At 37.6% G+C, this 25329-nt stretch overlaps 1 protein-coding gene across 3 annotated transcripts in view; it reads right to left on the reverse strand.

The window, feature by feature from the left end:
• MAK (male germ cell associated kinase) overlaps positions 1-24522 on the reverse strand; it is a 65198-nt gene extending 40676 nt beyond the window's left edge. For all 3 annotated transcript variants that reach the window (XM_064280634.1, XM_023557689.2, XM_023557688.2), the window contains exons 1-5: positions 23806-24522; positions 18300-18354; positions 16718-16839; positions 12784-12863; positions 10500-10632 (exon numbers count right to left, since the gene is read on the reverse strand). In XM_064280634.1, coding sequence (XP_064136704.1) covers positions 10500-10632; positions 12784-12863; positions 16718-16839; positions 18300-18354; positions 23806-23906 — 491 coding nt within the window. In that variant the 5' untranslated portion in view covers positions 23907-24522. The remainder of the gene's footprint in view (positions 1-10499; positions 10633-12783; positions 12864-16717; positions 16840-18299; positions 18355-23805) is intronic.
• Between the last annotated feature and the right edge of the window lie 807 nt (positions 24523-25329).

A 25329-nucleotide genomic window follows, 5' to 3' on the forward strand; every position in this document is an offset into this window, starting at 1 on the left:
CTACAAATTCAGGTGGGATATCCTCAAGGTCGTATTTTGGCTCTCACAGACTTGTTTTTAAGTTTATCTTCAACTTCAACGTGTATGTGAGCAACTGATGGTCTGTTCCAAAGTCACCCCCTGGCCTTGTTCTGCCTGATGATATTGAACTTTTTCATCATCTCTTTCCACGGATGTAGTTGCTTTGATTCCTGCATTTTCCACTCGGAGAGGTCCATGTATATAATTGCCATTTATGCTATTGGAAAAAGGTATTTGCATTAAGTCGTTGGTCCTGCAAAATTCTATCATGCTACCTCCGATGTCATTTCTATCACCAAGGCCCTATTTTCCAACTACTCACATTCTATTCACCAGTAATTATCACCCTGATTGCACGTTCGATCAATTTCAGACTGCAGAAGTTGGTAAAAATCTTCAATTTCCTCATCTTTGGCCTTCGTGTTTTAAACTTCAATAATAGATGTATTAACTGGTTTTCCTTGCAGGTGTATGGATATTATCTTATCACTGACAGCATTGTACTTTAGAATAGATTTTGAAATGTTCTTTTTGACGATGAATGCGATGCCATTACTCTTTAATTTGCCATTCCCAGCATAGTAGACCATATGACTGTCTGATTCAAAATGGGGAATACCAGTTCATTTCAGCTCACTAATGCCTACGATGTGAATCTTTATGCATTCCATTTCATTTTTGACGACTTCCAATTTTCCTAGATTCATACTTCCTATGTTCCACGTTTTGGTTATTAATAGATGTTTGCAGCTGTTTCTTCTCATTTTGTGTCATACTGCATCAGCAAAGAAGGTCTCGAATGCTTTACTTCATCTATGTCATTAAGGTCGACTCTACTTTGAGGAGGCTGCTCTTCCTCAGTTGTATTTCCAACCTGAGAGGCTCATCTTCCAGCACTATATCAGACAATGTTCTGCTGCTATTCATAAGGGTTTCACTGGCCAGTTTTTTCAGAAGTAGACTGCCAGGTCCTTCTTCCTAGTCTGTCTTCATCTGGAAGCTCCGCTGAAATTTGCCCACTGAGGGTTACCCTACTAGTATTTGAAATACTGGTGGCATAGTTTCCAGCATCTCGGCAACATGCAAGCCACCACAGTACAACAAACAACCAGATGCGTGGTGGCAAAAAATTGTAGGTGTCCTCAATTTCATTCCATTTCACTATAGAATCTAAATTTACCCAATTAAAAGTAGATGTTCCTTTAAAAAACTCTTCCTGCAAGATGAGATTTTTCCGAAACCTAATTATAAATTAAAAAAAAAAAAAAACCTGGTACACCATTTGAACTCTTATAACGGGTAACATGTTCATTTCCTCCTTTGCTTTTGTAGGGATAAATGTCAGGGTCTCCCTGTTTGCAAGTGTCATTTTCCCTGTTTCTGTGTCTCTAACATTAGAAGGTGAAACCATGGAGGAAGCAAGAGGTACACAATGCAGGTACACAAAGACATCCTGACTTATTTTAATGAAACAATTAACAGAAATACTTCAATAAAAAAATGAAAAGTCCAGGACAAGTTCTAAACTAGATGGGACACTAGGATAACAGGCATCAATTGAAACTGTCCTGGGCAAATTGGGACATATGGTCACAGAGCTCTTCTCTAAGTACACTCACTCCCTCGGTGACCTCATCCAATCTCGTGGTTTCTAACATCGAGGACTCTGACATTACATCTCAGCTCAGGTTCCACCCCTGGACTCAGAATCATATATCTAATCGTCCACATTGACATCTCCATGAGGGGGTCTTACAGACATCTCACTCAGTCCAAAAGAGAACAGCTCTTTCCCCCAAAGAGTTCCTCCTGCAACCTCCCAATCTCAATTATTGAACTCCATCCTTCAGTCGCTCAGGACAAAACCCTTGGAGCCCTTGACTCCTTTCTCTCATATCTGATTCACCAGGAATTCTTCCTTAAAAATGTTTGCTCTTTCTTAAAAATATGCCCAGAGTCCTATTTCTCACCACTGCCACTGCTACCAGGTCCAAGTCACTATCATGTCCTGCCCAATTTACTGTACTTTCTACCTGGTCTCCTGCTTCTGCCCTTGCTTCTTTAAATTCTATTGTCAACATCATAGCCAGAGTGATACTTTTAATACATTAGACACATCCTGTCACACCTCTTCTCAGCACCCTCCAGTGGCTTCCCATTTCACTCAGGTTAAAAAAGCACAGTCTTTGGGATGACCTACAAGGCCCTGCATGTCCTGCCATCCCATAAACTCTCCAACCACATTTCCTACTCCTGTCCCCATTCTTCCTGCTCTTCACAGAATTCACACCTGACACACTTCCAACTTAAGGCATCCACACCCAGCGTTTCTATTTCTTAAGCTCTTCCCCGATACCTTGCCCAGGCTTTCCCAGGCGTACCTCTTCCAGGGCTCTTCTCCCCTCCCCCTCTATTGAATATAACAATTTTCCTTTTCCTTCCCTTTTGGTCCCCAACTTCCTGTCCCTTTTTCATATTTTATTTTTCTCTAAAATAATGTACCACCATCTGGCATACATATATTTTAACTTGTTTTTATTGAAGTATCAAACACATATAGAGAAATGCATGTATCGTAAGAGTACAGATTGATGGATTTTCACAGAACACACCCATGGACCCAGCACCCAGATCAAGACACTGCACATCATCAGCATCCAGAAAGCCCCCCATACATTCTCCAGTCTCTACCCTCCCAGCAAAGTAACCACCATCCTGACTTCAGCAGCACAAACTAGTTTTCCCCTTTATAAAATTGGAACCTTACAGTGTGTGCTTTTTTTCTGTCTGGCCTCTTGATCTCAAGATGTATCTAGGAGGTCCATCTACACTGTTGCCTGTAGCTGGAGATCTTCCATTCTCACCGCTGAGTGAATACACCACTCTACCGATGATGGGCATTTGGGCACTTTGCAGTTTGGGTTGTTAAACACGTATTTTGGTGAACATGTGTATGTATTTCTGTTAGTGACAGATAATTTTTTTTCTTTTTTACTTATTTACTGTCTTGTAAGCTTCACAAGAACAAGTTTTTTTTTTTTTATTGTACTTCAGATGAAAGTTTACAAATCAAGTCAGTCTCTCATACAAAAAGCCATACATACCCCACTGTGCAATCCTAGCTGCTCTCCCCATAATGAGACAGCACATTTCTCCTCCACACCCTGTATGCCCTGTGTCCATTCAACCAGCTCCTGTCCCCCTCTTCCTTCTCATCTCGCCACCAGACAGGAGTCGCATGCATAGTCTCATTTGTCTACATGAGCCAGGAAGTTCACTCCTTACCAGCATCACTGTCTATCTTATAGTTCAAGTCAATCCCTGCCTGTAGAGTTGATTTCGGGAATGGTTCCAATCTTGGGCTATCAAAGGGTCCAGGGACCATGACCGTCAGAGTCTCTCTGATCTCAGTCCGACCATTAAACTTGGTATTTTTACGAGAATTTAAGATCTGCACCCCACTGTTCTCCTGCTCCATCAGGGATTCTCTGTTGTGTTCCCTATCAGGGCAGTGATTGGTGGTAGCCAGGCACCACCTAGTTCTTCCTGTCTCAGGCTGATAAGAGTCTCCAGTTTATGTGTCCCTTTCTGTCTGTTGGGCTCATATTTACCTTGTGTCTGGTAGAACAGGGACTTTTTTTTTCTGTATTGTTCACTACTGCTGTGTCCCCAGAAACTAAAAGACAGCATGTAGTAGGTGTTCAATAAATATTTGTTGAATGAATTAAATCTTTGTTCTTTTTCTTATTTCATTAATCAGAATAGTCATGAATCCATTCTTCTCTCTCAAGGATACTAAATTAAGTTATATATTTTGTTTTTAATTCTCAATATGGGGCCTCCAGAAAGACATCTAGGAGGCGGGACCAAGATGGTGAACTAGTCAGAAGCTTCTGCTGATCCCTCTTACAACAAAGACCCGAAAAAACAAGTGAATCGATTATACATATGACAAGCTAAGAACCCTGAGCATCAAAGGCAAAATTAAGGAATCGGTCTGAGCAACGTGGGGGGGAGAGATGGTGCAGAAGCAGTAACAAGTTGCCAAGCCCGCACAGCACCTCAGCTCTGATTCCTTGGTGCCATTCTTTGCCGTGACTACAGTGGGGCTGATGGTAGTTTCCTGAGACACGGAAGCTTCAGCGAAAGAAGGCAAGCAGAGTGGCACACCCCTGACTCTGTGGTGTGTCTATAGCGAGGCTGGCCGTGGCGTTAAGGAAGCAGCTGCTTCACCAAAAGAAGGCAACTTAAGTGCCAGCACCCCAACCTCCTAGTGTGATGGCCATGGGACTGGCTGTGGAGTTTAGGACACAGCTGCTTCAGCAAAAGAAAGTAAGCATGAGACGCAGCCCTAAACCCCTGGGGTAATCATGGCAGGGACCCAGCCAGCGCACACAGGCTACACATGCCTCTGGAACCTGAGATAAAACAGTGCTCTTGACACAAGATAAGTGATTTTGTCTAATTTACCCTGCGTAGATCTAATAGCTCCCCGCTCTGCCCCAGACAGCTTCATTAACAGTTGATTTCCCTGGGCCGGAGACAGAACCTGCTGCACTCCCTGAGCCATTCTCCTGGCCTGGGAGAAGGAACAAATTAACAAACAGGGGAAAAATACTCTGCTGACTCACCTAATATGGAAGCTCAGAGAAGTGGCTCCAGTCCAGGCATAAACGATCTACAGACTTTGTCTTTCACCCCTACATGGATCCAGGTGGCTATTATATTGCAAGTCGCAAATTTGTTTGAGGTCTAACTGTAACTGTTTCAGCTGTATGGTGGAGAGGCAGGTTTTGGGGGTCTGATACCTCTCTGCCTATTAAACAGGGCCTTCACCTGCCCACATCAGGGGCCTGAGAACTGGAAGCTCCATCCATGCCACCTAGCCACCTGTGAAAGTGGTCCAAGGATAGTGATGCCTACCAGTCCTTATAGGGATAACCACTGGGTGCCTAAGGTACAGCTGCAGAGCCCACCCACAAGAGTGCTCTAGAGAACAGGGACATTCCTTCCTCACTGACACCTGGGAGAAGGCTGTTAGCCTCCTGCCCTCCTCAGAGAGTGACCCCCTGCTGCTACCAGAAACCAGTGCATACACCTATCACCACTGCTCCTTGCAGATAGTAGGTGTGAGCCTACACCACATACTGGGTGACCAACTATCAAGACACCTAAGCTGAATCTATATAAGAATAGTGAACGTACTTCCTGGGCTCATATACCTGGTAACAGCTCTAGCCATCTGGTAACAGGACATTAGTGCTTCAAAGGCTCCAATAATCAAGTTAGCTCACGCTAGTAGCCTATTTGGGTATATCGAAATAAAGCAAAGCAAGAAGCCAGGACACAGTGAGCAAACATGGAATAAATTAATACAATAACTTAGAGATGGTTTGGAGACAACAGTCCATATCAAATCACATAAAGAAGCAGACCAGGATTGCTTCAACAAACTCCCAAAACAGAGAATCAAGGAGTCTCCCGGATGAAGATGTATTCCTGGAATTACCACATGTAGAATACAAAAGATTAATATACAGGACTCTTCAAGACCTCAGAAATGACATCAGGAATCAGATCAGGCAACACAGAGAAAAAGCCAAGGAACACACAGATAAAGCTGTTGAAGAAATTAAAAAGGTTATTCAAGAACATAATGAAAAATTTAATAAACTGCAAGAATCCATAGAAAGACAGCAATCAGAAATTCAGAAGATTAACAATAAAATTACAGAATTAGACAACTCAATAAAAGTTAGAGGAGCAGAACTGAGGAACTGGAATGAAGAATTAGTGAGAATGAAGATAAAACACTTGGCAAGAATACATTTGAATGAAAATCAGATAAAAGAGTTTAAAAAAATGAAGAAACCCTAAGAATCATGTGGGACTCTATCAAGAAGAATAACTTGTGAGTGATTGGAATACCAGAACAGGGACGGATAACAAAAAATACAGACAGAATTGCTGAAGATTTCTTGGCAGAAAACTTCTCTGACATCGTGAAAGATGAAAGGATATCTATCCAAGATGCTCATCGAACCCCATACAAGGTAGATCCCAAAAGAAAGTCATTAAGACATACTATCATCAAACTTGCCAAAACCAAAGATAAAGAGAAAATTTTAAGAGCAGCCAGGGATAAGTGAAAAGTGACCTACAAAGCAGAATCAGTAAGATAAGTTCAGACTACTTGACAGAAACCATGCAGGCAAGAAGGCAGTGGGATGACATATAAAAAGCATTGAAGGAGAAAAACTGCCAGCCAAGAATCATATATCCAGCAAAACTGTCTCTCAAATATAAAGGTGAAATTAAGATATTTACAGATAAACAGAAGCTTAGGGAATTTGCAAAAACCAAACCAAAACTACAAGAAATACTAAACAGAATTCTCTGGTTAGAAAACCAATAATTTCAGATATTGACCCAACACTAGAACACAGAATAGAGCAACCAGATATCAACTCAGATAGGGAAATCAAAAAACAAATCAAGGTTAAAAAAAAAAGAAACACTTAAAACAGGGAATCAGTGATATCATTATGTAAAAGATGACAATAAATCAATAAACAGGAACTAAGTAAAGTAGCTATAGACCTTCCATATGGAGAGGAAATCAAGGTGATATAGGGAGATACAAGTTAGGTTTAAACTTAGAAAAATAGGGGTAAATATTAAGGTAACCACAAAGAAGACTAACAATCCTATACTTCAAAATAAAAAACAAGATAAACATAAAGACTAAATAAAAACAAATTCAACTACAATGAAAAAGAGGAACACACAATTTACAAAGACAAACTTCTCAGCACAAAAAAGTAAATAGAAAAACGAAACTGTCAATAACACACAAAAAAGGCATCAAAACATCAGCACTAAACTCATACCTATCTATAATCAAGCTGAATGTAAATAGACTAAATACACCAATAAAGAGAGAATTGCAGAATGGATAAAAAAACACGATCTAGCTATATGCTGCCTACAAGAGACATATCTTAGACTTAAAGACACAAACAAACTAAAATTCAAAGGATGGAAAGAAATATATCAAGCAAACAACAATCAAAAAAAAGCAGGAGTATACTAATTTCTGACAAAACAGGCTTCAAACTTAAATCTACCACAAAGGATAAGGAAGGACATTACATAATGGTTAAAGGGGCAATATGCCAGGAGGATAGGGCTGCAAGATACATAAAAGAAACTCTAACAGCATTGAAAAGTGAGATAGACAGCTTCACAATAATAGTAGGAGACTTCAACACACCACTTTCAGTGAAGGACAGAACATCCAGAAAGAAGCTCAATAAAAACATGGAGGAGCTAAATGCCACAATTAACCAACCTGACCTCATAGACATATACAGAACACTCCACCCAACAGCATCCAAGTATACTTTCTTTTCCAATGCACATGGAACAGTCTCTAGAATAGATGACATATTAGGCCATAAAGCATCCAAACATCGAACAGAATCCAAAACATCGAAATATTACAAAGCATCTTCTCTGACCATGAAGCCATAGAACTAGAAGTCAATAACAGAAATATCAGGGAAAAGAAATCAAACACATGGAAACTGAACAACACTTTGCTCAAAAGCGATTGAATTATAGAACAAATTAAGGACAGGATAAAGAACTTCATAGAATCCAATGAGAATGAAAATACTTCCTCTCAGAACCTTTGGGACACAGCAAAAGCAGTGCTCAGAAGTCAATTTTTATCAATAAATACACACATACAAAAAAGAAGAAAGGGCCAAAATCAAAGAAATTATCCGTACAACTTGAACAAATAGAAAGAGAGCAACAAAAGAAACCTTCAGGGGCCAGAAGAAAGCAAATAATAAAAATTCGAGTGGAATTAAATGCAATAGAAAACAGAAAAACAATTTAAAAGAATTAACAAGACCAGAAGATTGAAAAGATTAACAAAATCAATAAACCACTGGCCAGACTGACAAAAGAAAAACAGGAGACGAAGCAAATAACCCGAATAAGAAATGAGATGGGCAATATCACAACAGACCCAACTGAAATTAAAAGAATTATAACAGAGTACTATGAAAAGTTGTACTCTAACAAATTTGAAAACCTAGAGGAAATGGATAAATTTCTAGAAACACACTACTTACCTATACTAACACAAACAGAGGCAGAACTAAATAAACCTATAACAAAAGAAGAAATTGAAAAAGTAATCAAAAACTCCCAAAAAGAAAAACACTGGCCCTGACAGCTTCACAGGAGAATTCTACCAACCTTTCAGAGAAGAGTTAACACCACTACTACTAAAGGTATTTCAGAGCACAGAAAAGGATGGAATACTCCCAAACTCATTCTATGAAGCCAGCGTAACCCTGATACCAAAACCTGGTAAAGACTCCACAAAAAAAGAAAATTACAGACCTCAACAAAATTCTAGCCAATAGAATTCAACAACATATCAAAAAAATAATTCACCATGACCAACTGGAGTTCACACCAGGTATGCAGGGATGGTTCAACATGAGAAAAACAATGTAATCCATCACATAAATAGAACAAAAGAACTACATGATTTTTTCAATTGATGCAGAAAAGGCATTTGACAAAGTCCAACACCCATTCATGATAAAAAACTCTCAGCAAAATAAGAACAGAAGGAAAATTCCTAGACATTATAAAAGACATTTACACAAAGCCAACGGCCAACATCATCCTAAATAGAGAGAGACTGAAACCATTCCCACTGAGAACAGGAACCAGACAAGGATGCCCTTCATCACCGCTGTTATTCAACATTGTGCTGGAGGTCCCAGCCAGAGCTATAAGGCTAGATAAAGAAAAAAAGGGCATCCAAACTGGCAAAGAAGAAGTAAAAGTATCTCTGTTTGCAGATGAGATGATCTAATACACAGAAAAATCTAAAGAATCCTTAAGAAAACTACTGAATCTAATAAAAGAGTTCAGCAGAGTTTCAGGATACAAGATAAACATACACAAATCAGTTGGATTCCTCTACATCAACAAAGAGAGCGACAAAGAGGAAACCACAAAATCAATACCATTTACAATAGCCCCTAAGAAGATAAAGTACTTAGGAATAAATCTAACCAGAGACATAAAAGGCCTATACAAAGAAAACTACAAGACACTACTGCAAGAAACCAAAAGAGACCTACATAAGTGGAAAAACATACCTTGCTCATGGATAGGAAGACTCAACATTATAAAAATCTCTTTTCTGCCCAAAGCGATCTATAGATACAATGCAACTCCGATCCAAATACCAGTGACATTTTTTAATGAGATGGAGAAACAAATCACCAACTTCATACGGAAGGGAAAGAAGCCCTGGATAAGTAAACATTACTGAAAAAGAACAAAGTGAGAAGCCTCACACTACCTGATTTTAGAACATATTCTGCTGCCACAGTAGTCAAAATAGCCTGGTACTGGAACAACAACAGATATATAGACCAATGGAACAGAATTGAAATTCCAGACATAAATCCATCCACATATGAGCAACTGATACTTGACAAAGGCCCAAAGTCTGTTAAATGGGGAAAAGACAGTCTCTTTAACAAATGGTACTGGCATAACTGGATATCCACCTGCAAAAAAATGGAACAGGACCCATACCTCACACCATGCACAAAAACCAACTCAAAATGCATCAAAGATGTAAATATAAAACCTAAAACGATAAAGATCAAAGAAGAAAAATTAGGGACAATGCTAGGAGCCCTAATACATGGCATAAACGGTATATAAAAAATAACTAGAACTGCAAAAACAACAAAAGAGAAATTAGATAACTGGGAGCTCCTAAAAGTCAAACACCTATGCTCATCCAAAGACTTTACCAAAAGAGTAAAAAGACCACCTACAGATTGGGAAAAAGTTTTTAGCTATGACATTTCTGATCAATGCCTGATCTCTAAAATCTACAAAAAAAAATGATACTGCAAAAACTCAACAACAAAAAGACAAATAACCCAATTAAAAAATGGGCAAAGGATATGAACAGGCTCTTCACTAAAGAAGACATTCAGATAGCTAATAGATACATGAGGATAATGCTCATGATCATTAGCCTGTAGAGAAATGCAAATCAAAACTACAGTGAGATTCCATCTCACTCCAACAAGGCTGGTATTAATCTAAAAAATACAGAATAATAAATGTTGGAGAGGCTGTGGAGAGACTAGAATACTTATACCCTGCTGGTGGGAATGTAAAATGGTACAACCACTTTGGAAATTGATTTGTCACTTCCTTAAAAAGCTAGAAATAGAACTACCATATGGTCCAGCAATCCCACTCCTTGGAATATATCCTATAGAAGTAAGAGCCTTTACACGAACAGATATATGCACACCCATGTTCACTGCAGCACTGTTACAGAAAGACATCTAACAATACATCGTAGAAAAACTTTAACATAGGCATTCTGCCCTAGGGGAGCTGTATAAAGTACTTACCATCTGGTAGACACATAATCAGTATACGGTGGCTGTGACCTTAACTCCCTTGCAAGTCCAAAGTCAGCAATTTTCACAAGTTCTGGACCCATACAAAGCAAGTTTTCTGGTTTCATGTCCCTATGAAAAAAACCTTGGTAATACAGAGAGGAAAAGAGTAATAAATCATCATGTTTAAATATAGCCTTGCTTGATTTACAAATAAAATAAAACTGAGCCTCTCAAATATAATTAGAAACCTTAACTTATAAACAAAAAATAAACCATATTTATTTTCTATAGCTGAAGAAGTGATGGGATGTGACAATCTGCTTTCCAAATAATTTGGCAAGAAAGTTCATGCAGTGTATATGATTAAATTAATGACCTATTAAGCACGTATTTTTATTTGAAAATCCAGTAAATTCAGGCACTGGCTGCTTATCTATCTCTATTCACCCATAATATCTTAGAGAATTAAAGCAAACACATGTTTGTACAGTTGAAGTTTTCCCCACCTTCAATAATATAAGTACATTAACATTGGACCTATTTTAAGAAAAATATTAACCTCTTTTTTAAACAGCTATTTTAAAAATATTGTTTTTTCCAAAATATTATATCTGAGATGTTATCATCTGTATCAAGCATAAACAGGCTTTTGTAAAAAGCCTGGTTCCCAAGATCACTGTGGGGTCAACTATACGGTCAACTCCAGATTATTCATATATTATTTACTCTGGTTGCAGTTTTTAAATCCCAAGCTAACTTCCTCCCTCTTTCTTTCATCCTTTGCGAGTTGCTGATAACTGATATATAGCCAAAGGATCTGAATCAATTTTATTACTAACCTAAAAAACTTAATAAGGCTACTTCCAAAAATCAAAGAATTCATGAGGTTTTTGATTGTCCACATCAAATCTGCCTCCATGAGCACACATCAACCAGGCTGATATGAAGAGGTACCATATTGACTGAAACTTAAAAACTGCAGATTATGTATCAATTATGAACAGTTAAAAAGCGTATATTCTTTATTTCCATCTAATTTGTAAGTTATGGGCCTTTTCCAATGGATTACAGTGTATTATCATGAGTTTTAGATTTTAAAATGCCCCAATAATTTATATGGGACACATAAAATTTGGGGATTAAGAAATGTTCTTGTAACTCTTATATGGAATTCTGTATAGCACTGTTGTAAGGTAAGTTATTTCCTCTAGCAGTTAAAGGAGAGAAGTAAACATTAAATATAGGATGAAACATGAAAAGATACTAATATTAGAAATTTTTGAATACATACATTTAGAATGCGGTAATAGTATGGCACAAAATTTTTCCAATTTAATACTAAAATCTAGTGATTCCAAATATTTACTAAAATTAACATTAATTTTTTTACTAATACTTATTCGGGTTTAGTAGGTATGCAGAAAACTACTTAAATTAAAATTATGTAAATAAAAAATATTGAAATTAAGAACAAGCACTTGCTTTAATTTCACTCAAAGAATAGAAACAAATGTAAATACTAAGTAAAGCGAAAAAAATCACACCATAGGTCCTTTAAACTAGTAAAACATTAATAATTGGTCGTAATAGATCAAAAGATTCCATTCTTTTCCCAAAAAGTTTTTTTTTTTTCACTTCCATGATAAAATTAGGAGGAATGAGGTTGCAGCGGAAACCCTGGTGGCGGAGTGGTTAAGTGCTACGGCTGCTAACCAAGAGGTCAACAGTTCAAATCCACCAGGCGCTCTTTGGAAACTCTGAGGGGCAGTTCTACTCTGTTCTACAGGGTCGCCGTGAGTTGGAATCGACTCGATGGCAGTGGGTTTTGGGGAGGTTGCAGGATGGGTTTAACAATGATTGAAGCTAAAGCCTAATCAAATTGTTTAAAATTTCCGCTTTAGAGAAAGACAGTTTCCTCCAATTACAGAAATTCTGAATTTTAAAGATAAAAAATCAGTGTGTGTAGGCTTGCTGTTGTTAGTTGCTGTCGAGTTGATTCCAACTCATGGCAACCCCATGCATGCAGAGTAGAACTGTACTCGATAGGGTTTCCAAGGCTGTGACCTTTCAGAAGCAGATCTCCAGGCTTGACTTCCAAGGGGTCTCTGGGTGGGTTCATACCGTCAGCTGTTCAGCTAGTAGTCCAGCACTTAGCCCTTTGTGCCACCCAGCGACTCCTTCCAAACTCGGAGTTATTCAATATAACATTATTTAATGGCTTATATACAATTCCTGCGCACAATCTTGACAATAATCTAAAGAAGCAGAGAAATGAGTCTTAAAAGAAACGTACCATGTTTATGAATAAAAGCCAGCCCTTGCAATATTTGATACATAATATTTCTAATGACTGACTCAGGAAACAACTTGTTTCTGTGAAGAAATGAACAAATAATCAGTCATGTCATTCTCTTTCTTAAGACTGTTCAACCAACCAACCAATCAAAACAAACAAGAAGGTAGATATTCCTCCTCTCTTGGAGTCTCTGTTGGCCTCATGATACTGGCTTAAGGTATGATTTTTAGGATTTATAGTGATCAAAATCAAATATCCAAATCTGTTGCTATCAAGTCAATTCTGACTCATAGCGACCCCATGGTACAGAGTAGAGCTGTCCCATAGAGTTTCCAAGGAGCACCTGGTTGATTCAAACTGATGACCTTTTGGTTAGCAGCTATAACTCTTAACCACTACACCACCAGGCTTTCTATTTATAGTGATATGGTCATAAATTTAAAATTCAAACATTACATTTTTTGTTTGTTTGTTTTAATGTTTGGTAAAAACTCCAAATCCAATATCAAACGTATTGCACAGATGTTCAATAGTTAAATTCTAAACTATCCCAAATAAGCAAAGTAAATGAGAAAATTAAATAATATCAAATAAGCCAAGAGTGCAAATTTGTGTTATGTTGACTGCGAGAGTCTGGGGCATAAATGCTTTAGTCCTAGGCTTCACATCAGTGCTGTCCAGCAGAAATATCATGTGAGCCACAAATGGGAACCACACGTGTCGTAGCTACATCATAAAACACAAAGAGAGACAGGTGAAATTAATTTTAACAATACATTTTATTTAACCCAGTATGTACAAAATATTATCACTTCAACACATAATCAAAAGAAAAAACTTATGAATGAACTTACAGCTTTTTTTTAGTACTGAGCTTTCAAAACCTGGTATATATTTTACTTCACACCTACAGCACGGCTCGATTCACAGCAGCCGTATTTCGAGAGCTCAACAGCCACATGTGACTTAGTGGCTACTGTACTGGACAGAGCAACTCCATATAGTATTTAGATAAGGCTGAAAGTGAGGTTCTAATAAGGGCTAAATTAAGAACACTAGAACAGATTAATTACTGCTATGCCACAAAGGAAAATGATCAACAACTAATTCTCTGACCCTGAGGCCATGCTCTGTTTCGGAAGGTATCGATTGTTTTAAGCTTTTAAAGTTTATCACAATTTCAACAGCTTCTCATGTCTTTTACTCAGCAAGATTGATTGAAAAGATTTTAGGGTCATCAAAATGCTATCAACATATGTAAAACAGCCTATTTTTCAACATTACATTGTTATTCATATAATATGCCTATGTTATGTTCTAAAATGTCTCACCATTCCAAACAGGCTGGAAACACACAGTAAACAGAAAGATACACACTACTGTTATCTCAAGTTTGAAACAGTACTAATCATATATTATTGAAATATATTTTAAACTCACCCTTACAAGCTATAAAATAGATTTCAAAGTAAGTGAAATATTTTTATTCTTGCCAACATTTTGCCTTTATAAAAAGCGTGTTACATGCTTATGGTACAGTGACAGTATCAGAGCAAAGGTTTATGCATATTAGTCTTCAGTTGAAACTAAAAAGAAGCTGAATTGAATAAAAGACTTACAGATCAATGTTCACACTCAAAACAATGTTTCAGAAAGTTAAACTACCCAAAACAAAATGTAAAAATACCACTTAACCTTAAGTAGCTTTTCACCAGGCACTACTGATAATGGTCAAAGTCATTCCTTTGACACTGAATGATATTCTAAATAATAATATCACTTTTATTTCCATTTTATTTAGGGATCCTGAATTAAACCATAAAATTCAAAAGTTGATTTTTTTGAGTGTTCATTTGCTATTCCATTAACCATTTCTAGTATCAGATTATATATTTTTAAAAAATGTGGTTAAGTATAATATTGCATGTATTTATGTGTATAAATTTAATTTATTTTTCTTCAACAAGTATATCTCAACATATCATGCATATATTTATCATTTCATACATTTTAAAGTCCATAAATCATTACTAAACCAAAAAATACCAAACCCAGTGCCGTCGAGTTGATTCCAACTCATAGCGACCCTACAGGACAGAGTAGAACTGCCCTACAGAGTTTTCAAGAAGCACCTGGCGGATTCAAACTGCTGACCCTTTGGTTAGCTGCTGTAGCACTTAACCACTACACTACCAAGGTGTTCAAATCATTACTAGAAGCTGAAAAGTCAAGTTTACCCACAATTGTACCACATTATTAAGAAACTATTTTTCATTTTTCAGTATTCTAATCCAGTGGGGGTCTGGGTAGGAATCCAGTCCTAATTCATTTGCATATATAACTTTTATATTAGTTGTCAATGTTATATATACACAATTTTGATTTTTTTATCCACTTGAAAGCATTTTCATAATTTTATAATTATCACCTTTAATGGCCGTATACAAAACCAAACCAAACCCATGCTGTCGAGTAGATTCCAACTCATAGCGATCCTATAGGACAGAGTAGAACTGCCCCATAGAATTTGCAAGGAGCGCCTGGCAGATTCAAACTGCCGACTCTTTGGTTAGCAGCTGCAGCACTTAACCACTACGCCACCTGGGTTTCCTTAATGGTTGTACAGATCATCAATATTACACGCTGTAATTACCAATCTATTCTACCATCGGGATTTGTTCAAAGGGATAAGTGCAGCTTGGTATAGCCATTTAACAGAACACAGTAACTATGGTAGCTGTGAAGACTGCATGACCACAAAAAAAATACTTTTAAGTCGATGAATCAAATAAAAAAAAAACTATCACTATTAAAATTACAACTAAGCATAAAGTATGTATGCCTATTACAAGGGCTAGAAAGGAATACAGAAAAATAAAAACTGATTTTCGGGGTAGAAAATTTCTTTTTCTTTTTCTGACTGCTATTAATGTTATCATGATGTCTGCCTGGAAAATAACAGGCATTCAATAAATATTTATTGAAAAACAGAATAATATGATTAAAGAAAAACTCACTATCCTTAGACCTTGATTTCGTGTGTATGTGTGTGTGAGCGAGAGAGAGAGAAATCAACACTATTACATTGAAAAATTAACTTATGTCTAAAGTATTTTAGAGTCTTTTGTTGAACAACTCTCGCTTTAAAAGCAGGCAAAACAGACATTTATCTCCAAGATGTGACCAGGACAGCCACCACCAGACATTATCCTCCTCAAGCCATGGAGGATGACTGAAGAGCTCTCTTTAGAGATTCTGTTCTTTTTGTTGCTAGGTGCCATTGAGTCGTTTCCGACTCATAGCGACCCCATGTACATCAGAAAGAAACACTGCCCCACCCTGTCCCATCCTCATAGTCATTATGCTTGAGCTCATTGTGGCAGCCTCTGTGTCAGTCCATCCCTCAACGAGATGGATCTGTTCTTAGGTTTAAAAATTAAAATGAGAATTTCCTTGGGATTGGTAGTATTTTAGGTTTTCTCACTCACTTATGCATTCTAATGACTGAGTTTATTATTAGATCTTTTCTTGAAAGTTACTTTATTCCTTTCTTCATTCTTTCTTAAAGTTCCATAAAAGATACTTGGGAGAGCAATGAAGATAAGCTTTCCAACTTGCCCTAGGCCAGCTTTTTACTGAGTATTAAACTACAGAAGTATTTTTATTAAAAAAATCATAAATAGAGAGTATATACAGAAAACGTTTATCTTGACTTTTAAGGAATTACAACAGAAAAAAAGTGGCTAGATCATAGCTGGTTCTTCAATGTCAAATGTTACCCTTTGATAAAGATAAGGGAATTAAATCAATTTAAATCTACCTCTTGCAACATCAAATCTGTATATTGTAAAGTGTGACATATTGAAGAGATTCAAGGAATTCATGGATAAAATAATAGGAAAAAATTAGTGTTTGTAAAATAAAGACATACCTGTCTTTCATTAATTGATAGAGGTTTTCTTTCATATATTCAAATACAAAATAAAGATGGTCATTTTCTCTAATAACTTCTTTCAGTTTAATCACATTTGCATGATTAAGTTTCTTCAGAGACTGCAATACAGCAAATAAGTATTAAAATTCTTAAAGCAAGGTTACAGAAGTTATTAAAATCTCATTAATGCTAGCTATGATAATTACCTTAGGTAGAGTTCTAGTTCTTCTGGATTTGTTAATAAGTTTACAACATTTTAATATCTACATAATTAAAAATATCTTAGAATATCTAATTGTTTTATTTTTTAACTTTTTAAATAATTTTATTTTTGTTGCTGTTGAGAATAATCACAGCAAAAACACACACGCGACTCCAGAAAATGAGGAGTTGGTGAGCATTTGAAATTCAGTTTTACATTCTTCCCCCTTTTGATCAGGATTCATCTATGGAATCTTTGAATCAAAATGTTCAGTAATGGTAGCCAGGCACCATCTAGTTCTTTGGGTCTCATGGCAAAGGAAGCAGTTGTTCATGGAGGCAATTAGCCACACATTCCATTTCCTCCTATTGCTGACACTCCTTCCTCCTCTGTTGCTCCAGGTGAAAAAAGACCAATTGTGCCTTGGATGGTTGCTGGCAAACTTTTAAGACCCCAGACACTACGCAATGAACTAGGAGGTAGAACAGAAGCACTAAAAATGTTATTAGGCCAATTAACTGGCATGTCCCATGAAACCATGACCCTAAACCTCCAAACCAAACACCATGAGGCGTTCGGTTGTATGTAGTAGGCTCAGCAGGTACTGGTTTGTTTGATTATTTTTTGTATTTTTTTGTCATTGTTGATATAACACACAACTTTTGCCAGTTCAACTTGTAATTGTTTTAAATAATGCATGTAACTACAAAAATAAACCAAGTCAATCATAGCTATTAAATATTTCAATCACTTTTATCTATTAAGTAGATCTAATATTTTTCTGTCTTAACCATGTGATAGTTTATGCTAAAGCCTCCAAAAATTTATCCAAGTCATACAGCATAAAATGCAAGTAAATGGCATGTAGCCATTTATAAGTAAATACCCTGGTGGTTTTTTGGGACCCTGGTAGTGCAGTGGTTAAGCACTCAGCTGCCAACTGAAAGGTCAGTGGTTCAAACCCACCAGCCGCTTTGTGGAAGAAAGATGTGGCAATCTGTTTCCTAAAGATTACAGCCTTGGAAACCTTATAGGGCAGTTCTACTGTGTCATACAGGAATCAACTCGATGGTATACAACAACAATTTTAAAAAGTTATTTTTCCTTTGATAACATGATGCCATTTTGAAAGTGAGAGTGTACTTTCAAATATGAATGTAGAGTTTTTTGTTCTCCATTGACAGTAGAACCAGAAGAAATAAGCTAAAATTATTTTAGAAAGATAAAGGAAAAACATAAGAAATGTAATTATCTTTGGAATGCTGCCCCGAGGGAACAAAATAACCTCCTTGGCTGCTGTCCTCTGAAATGAGATCGTCGTGAGGTAGACGGTACAGTTAAGACCTTCTTGGGTTCTTTTCATCTCTAGGATTTTACCTTAACTTCTCTCAAGTTCATACATTCATCCCAGGAGTAGAACTTTCTCTTCATCCTGAAACAAATAAAGAAAAGTTGAGGGTACACAGACTGAGGATTTGAAGACATGAATTCCACCGCTGGCTTTCTTACTCTATTGTCACTTCACTTTGGGCAAGATAGGACATCTCTATTTCTTTTTCCTTAAAAGGAAACCCTCTGTTCTAAGTATCTCCAGGTTACTTGGTAAAGGCTCACGCCTAGGAGTTATCTGAAATTCTGTTTTAACACAAAGGTGAAAGAATCACTATTAATCTTCCTTTCTGGGTGAGTTCTTACATTTCTGTAACCGGTTTAATTGAGCTTTTCCAAGCCCCTTCTAAATTTCCTCTTTCTGGTACCTGAAAGCTAAATATGAAACATTATTCTTCAGATGGGATTGGGTGAAGAAATCACAAATTTTGATAGCAAATTTATTTGAATGATTTGATCTGACAATTTCTATATCATTACCTCCGCTTTAAATAAGAGGTCCACAGAGTTAAGTGATTTGTCAGAAAAACGCAGAAGTAACCAAACTTCAGCTATTAGCTTTCCCGAATTTTGTTCTTTACTTCCCCTTTTCCACCCAATGGTGGTTACCACTACAGATAAATATATCAAAAGAGTATTTAGCATAATAAAGCAATTCCGTGAAATATATCATAGATAACTCATTGCAGTTGAGTCGATTCCAACTCATAGGGACCCTAAAGGGCAGAGTAGGACTGTTCTATAGGGTTTCCAAGGTTATAATCTATATAGAAGCAGATTGCCACATCTTTCTCCCACGGAGCAGGTGGTGGGTTCGAACCATCAACCTTTTGGTTAGCAGCCAAGTGCTTAACCATTGTGTCACCAGGGATCCTATACCACAGATAGAAGTTGTATTTTTATATGAATGGATTTCTAGTCATCATAGGAAATGAGAGACAAGAAAAAACAAGAGGTGTGTTTTTAAAAATGTTTCTGCAGGTGTGGAATTACAAAGTTGGATTATGGAAAATAAAAAACAAATATGCCCTACTGTTTTCATTTAGCATTATAATCTCTTTTGGAGATGTTCTAAAGGGTTCTCAGAAAGCTTAAAGTTACCTTTATTAATCAGAATAATTCCTGTTGTCCAGAGCCTCTGCAAAAGTTTAATACACAGCTATGGAAATAAATAAATTGGCAGCATAACCTGGTGGTCTCAAGTGTGGGCTGCTGGTATTCAAATCCTTGCTCTGCCATACACTAACTGTATGACTGTGGGCCAGTTTCCTAAAGACCTCTTCAGTGCCTCAAATTTCTTAACTATTAAGTAGAAACTACTCACTGCATAAGAAAAGTTCATTGTAAACTGCTTAGTTCAGCACTCAATAAGTATTAGATATTCTTATTTTTACCAATATCTACAATAGACCATAATAAGACATGAAGGCTATCATTGTTATCATGTCTAAAATATGACATGTGAGCCAGAATTTCACTATAGTCATTCAGGGTCTAGACATTTATGAAGGAGCTTGATGAAACTGAGGGCTGTCAAAAGAGACTTTACAGTGCTGTAGATTTATAAATTCTCTTGCTAAAATGCAAGCGGTAAATCTAGCATAATGACCAATTTAAAGTCAAATAGAATAAACTCAAATATAGCAATAAAAGAAAATAATTTAATAAAATGATCACATTCATCCAAAATTGCATGTATAATCTGCTATGATCCTTAAACATTTCAGAATTTTAAAAATTCAACCTTTTGGAAGCCAGATAAAAACATATTCAAGTTACTTTTCACAATTTAGTAGTAATTGAAACTTTTATTCTACTCGCAAAATCTCTGCTAGCTTCGTCCACATTTACCAATATGCTGCTTTCTTCCCTGCAATCACTACTTCTCAGCAACTCCTCTCCAAGGTAAGGCAGCTATTCGTAACAAATACAGAAGTTTCCTTACAAAACAATGATCCCAATGGCAATCCAATTCCTTAGAATAGCTAAGACAAGGCATTCCCTGTCATCTTCTTTTTCGTTTATTCATTCAACCAACACCTACCACGTGCCAGGGCAAAGAGCACAGCAGATACCGTTACCATGATACCATTTAATAGAGGGCACAGTCTTTAAGCCAGTGAACACAAAACACATATACAAGTTAGTTATAAGGATCATGAAATAGAATAACAAGGAGGTCTCTTACAGGTTTAATGACCAGGGAAGGCCTCTTTGATAAGGAAATAGGAGATGAGTGAGACAAAGAAGCTTTTGACAGACAGCTATAACATGTGTGTAGGTCCTGAGGCTAGAAAAAGCTGGCTGGCTGTAGGAAATAAAAGGCCATTCCAGGCCCATCCTTATTCTTTAATGCTTGAGCTAGTTTCCATGGCTATTCCCAACTACTCAATATTATCTTAGGGAAATGACAGAGCTATTACTAGACTTCTCTTCCTACGCTACCGTAGCATTTACCTCTTAATACACTATAAAAAAGGCCAGACCTCTTGCCCTCGAGTTGGTTCTGACTCTGCTCAACCCTACAGGACAGAGCAGAACTGCCCCCAAAGGGTTTCCAAGGAGCAGATAGTGAATTCGAACTGCTAACCTTTTGGTTAGCAGCCAAGCTCTGAACTACTGTGCCACCAGGGCTCCTAATGTACTATATAACATACTTATTTAGTCTTCCCCCCACCCCCAAATGTAAGCTTTTCAACCAAACTTGTTGCTCTCCAGTCTATTCTGACTTATAACGACCCTAAAGGACAGAGAAGAACTGCCCTATAAGGTTTCTGAGGCTGTAATCTGTACTGACGCAGGCTACCACATCTTTCTCCCGTTGAGTGACAGGTAGGTTTGAACCATCAATTTCTCAGCAGCTGAGCACTTTAACCACTGTGCCAATGCCAAGATCACTCGTCAGCACACAGATGCCCAATAAACCCTTTTAAATGAACAGAGATATTTCTGTACTGACATGTGAGCTCATAAGGAACTGTTCCACAGACAAGAGGCCGGACATCTTAATAGTTGCTAATGAGAAGATGAGGGAATCTTACTACCATCTTCCAGCGAGAATTTTATGTTATACCTTTCTTTGAGATGGCCGCAGGCAACACAAGGTTTCTTACCAGTGACCTAAATAAAATCTTCCAAAGGATGTTTTCAAAAAGGTATTTTTGAAAAGGTATTTTATTTTGTTACTTACAGTGTTCTTCCAACTTCTAAACCCTCACCCTCCACCTCATCCTAACCAATTCTGACAGCATTTCTAGCCTGTTTAAAAAGCCTTGCCCACCACACTCTGAGTTAAGTACAAACTTTCTTCCTCGTGTTCACAACCCCACATTGTAACACTCTGCCCATTATCCACCAGCTGCCAGGCCACACAGTAATTTGCTGGCCATCTCAGTACTGTGCTAGCTCTCAGCCTCTTCTCCATCTCACTCCCCAATAGGGTTTTTTTTTAATTTGAAAATGTACACAGCAAAACATACACCAACTCAACTGTTTCCACATATATGTACAATTCAGCAACATTGATTACATTCTTTGGGTTGTATAACCACTCTCACCCTCCCTTTCTGAGTTATTCCTCCCCTATTAACATAAAAGGAAATGCCGGTGGTGTAGTGGTTAAGAGCTACGGCTGCTAACCAAAAGGTTGGCAGTTCGAATCCACCAGCCATTCCCTGAAACCCTGTGGGGCAGTTCTGCTCTGTCCAATGAGTCTGAATTGACTCGACGGCAACGGGTTTAGGTTTTTTTTGAAATCCAATCTGTAACAGGTGACATGTTTAAGGATTACAAAAAAAAAATGCTAACAGCTCAGTTTGGAGAAGCAGATAGAAAAGACTAAATTCCCTGAGTACACTGCTGAGTCACTGAAAAGAGCCCTGAGCTATCAATCTCTAGGTTTCTTGATATGTGAGAAGAATAAACTCCTATTTATTGAAGCCATTGGTTCTGTTACTTCTATTAATTTATGTATTTGCATCAAGAAGCATTCCTAACTAACCCAGATGCTTTTCAGTCATTGGTTTTCACTTGTCTTCCAGCTGAACCCCCCTCCTTCTTTAGGCCTTTTCCTTGAGTTCAGATATTTTCCACACGCTCCTGGTGCCCCTCTTATTTTTCTGGTGGCTCCTTCTCAGTCTTGTTTATAAGACCCTATTCCAGGGATTGTCCTTTTTATGCAGGGGTTTCCCAATGTTCTATATGAGGATCTCTTTTCTTCTCCTATACCCAGCTTCTATTACCACCTATGGATTAACAATTCCTAAATTGCCAGCCTGGCCCTTTGTTTTGAGCTTTAAATGCAAACATCCAGTTGCCTGTAGGACATGGATATTTGGATGTCTCACAGGCATCTTTAAGGCCAAAAAACCCAAAACCAAACCCATTGCTGTTGAGTCGATCCTGACTCATAGCAACCCTATAGGACAGAGTAGAACTGCCCCCATAGGGTGTCTAAGGAGCTCCTGGTGAATTTGAACTGCTGACCTTCTGGTTAGCAGCCATAGCTCTTAACCGCTACGCCACCAGGGTTTCCATTCATTATGTCCAAAATTGAGCTCAGGACCTTTCTCCCTAAACCTGTGACTCTCCCTTCCCTGTCACAATCAACGGTACCACCACTGCCCATTTAAGCCAGAATCCCAGGACTTACCCTGGACTCATCCTCATTTTCACTCCCTGCCCTCACGCCCGGCACCAGTTCCTATGCAGCCTACCTCCTAAATGTCCCCTTCGATCCCTGCACTTATGTCCGTCCCCAGTGCTATTTCCCTAGATCAGGTTACCACCACCTCTAACCGAGATTACTACACCAAGCTCCTAACTGGTCACTCTGCGTCCACTCTTGACCTCTTCAATCAAGTCTCCACTCTTTTGTCAAAGGGACCATTCTAAAACAATATTTGACCACATCAACTCTCCTGCTTAAAATCTTTAACTAGAACTACCCAGTTAAGCCACTCCTAAATTCCTGGTCCACAGAAACGATGTGAGCTAATAAATGATCGCTCTTGTTTTATGTCCCTAAGTTTTGGGGTAATTGTTATGCAGCAATAGATAATACAGTAGATTTTTAAAAATATAATTATATTTAATTTGCAAGCCCAGGAAAATAGCATATGCCAATGAGAATTCAGTTTGACATTATGAATACCATCTGGTTTGAGGTCTATTGTTTTAAAGAAATAGCAAGGTCTGTTCTGTACTCTGAAAGCTCAAATTTAAATTCTAAAAATATTCCAATCCAAACACTACCTTCAATTCTAGCCCAAATTTATTTTGTATGAAAAGCAGGGTACTTATAATTTTTGGTTTATCAATACAGCTGGACAAGCCGAAACACTAAAATAATACCCAGGGGATGAGCAGAATTCCTTGTTGGCAATGTTTTCTCCACATCAGCCAAGCTAGCATCTCTGGGCTTGTATACATTCACAAGCAGGCAAAGGAAAATAAAGTGTTTCAAAGGTCAACGTTGCTGCATTGCACACGGTACCTTTTGATGGCCACCAGCTCCCCGGACTCGTTGCTCTTGCCCATAAGCACACTCCCATAGGTGCCATCCCCCAACTGTCTCATGGTTGTGTATCGGTTCATCTTGGAAAATAATGTAGCAGAAATGATTGACTGAAATGATTTCCTTATTGAACAGGAATTTAAATGTTTCTTTATTTTTATTCTTTTTTGTCCTCAGGTTGTCGTTGTTAGGCTGGTGACGGGTTTGTCATCATTAAATACAGACTCTTCTCCAAGATTATATAGGTTCATGAGATATAATAATGAATCTGGCAAGGAAACAGTGCTTCCATTCTTATGAACACCCTGTAAAAAAGCAAAACAAGGATAAAGTGAATTTTCATTAAAGAATCTCCTTAAGAAATTTACTGGCAACCTAGCGAGCAGGGGAAAATTATAAATAATATCAACACCAGTGTGTTAAACTTTTGCCGGTTAATCACCTGTGCTATGTGGAATGAAGTTTATACAGAATAGGCTCTTTTCTAATATGTTTATTTTATTGTTGTTGAGAACATACACAGCAAAACATACACCAATTCAACAGTTTCTACGTGTACCATTTCGTGACACTGATTACATTCTTTGAGTTGTGTAAACATTCTCATCCTCCTTTTCTGAGTTGTCTCTCTCCCATTAACACAGATTCACTGCCTCCTAAGCTTCCTATGTAATCTTTCAAGTTGCTGTTATCAGTTTGATCCCATATAGATGATTCTTTAAAAAGCATAATGTTCAAGGCAGACCTTTTTTTGCTACTTAAGCTAAGCTATAAAAAAGCTATAGCTTGGTTTTAAGAAGACTTCAGGGAATATTTCTGGTTTAAGGTTTAAAGATTATCTCAGGGCAACAGTTTCAGGGGCTGTTCTAACCTTCATGGCTCTAGGAAGCTTGGTGTCCATGAGAATGTGAAATTCTGTTCTGCATGTCCCTCCTTTTGATCAGGATTTTTTTTATGGAATCTTTGATCAAAATGTTCAGTAGTGGTAGCCAGGCACCATCCAGTTCTTCTGGTCTCATGGCAAAGGAGGCAGTTGTTTGTGGAGGCAATCAGCCACACATTCCATTTCCTCCTCCCATTCCTGACTTTCCTTCTTCCTCTGTTGTTCGAGGCATATAGAGACCAATTGTTGTGCCCTGGATGGCTATAACACTCTTAATACTCACAAAATGAGTAAATGCTTTATTTACATGATACTGTGCTACTTACGAACATTCAATAAATACGACTTACTGATTTGTATGATTCCTTGTCTATTGACTACAATCTATATTATTCCAGATCAGACACTGGAAATCTGACAACAATACTCAATCCATTCTTGGAATCAATTTTTACATCATATTTAATTTAAAATTGTATTCTTTGTAAGTTCCCTGTAGAATACAAGTACTCCAATTAGGTTAAGTACAAAGCAAACTTTTGTTTTATATGAAGAGAACGTTTTATAAAAGAATTTCGTATTCTAATAACACGTGATTTTATTTTACATCAAACTAAGAA

The sequence above is a fragment of the Loxodonta africana genome, chromosome 1, assembly GCF_030014295.1.
Source record: "Loxodonta africana isolate mLoxAfr1 chromosome 1, mLoxAfr1.hap2, whole genome shotgun sequence".
NCBI lineage: Eukaryota > Metazoa > Chordata > Mammalia > Proboscidea > Elephantidae > Loxodonta > Loxodonta africana.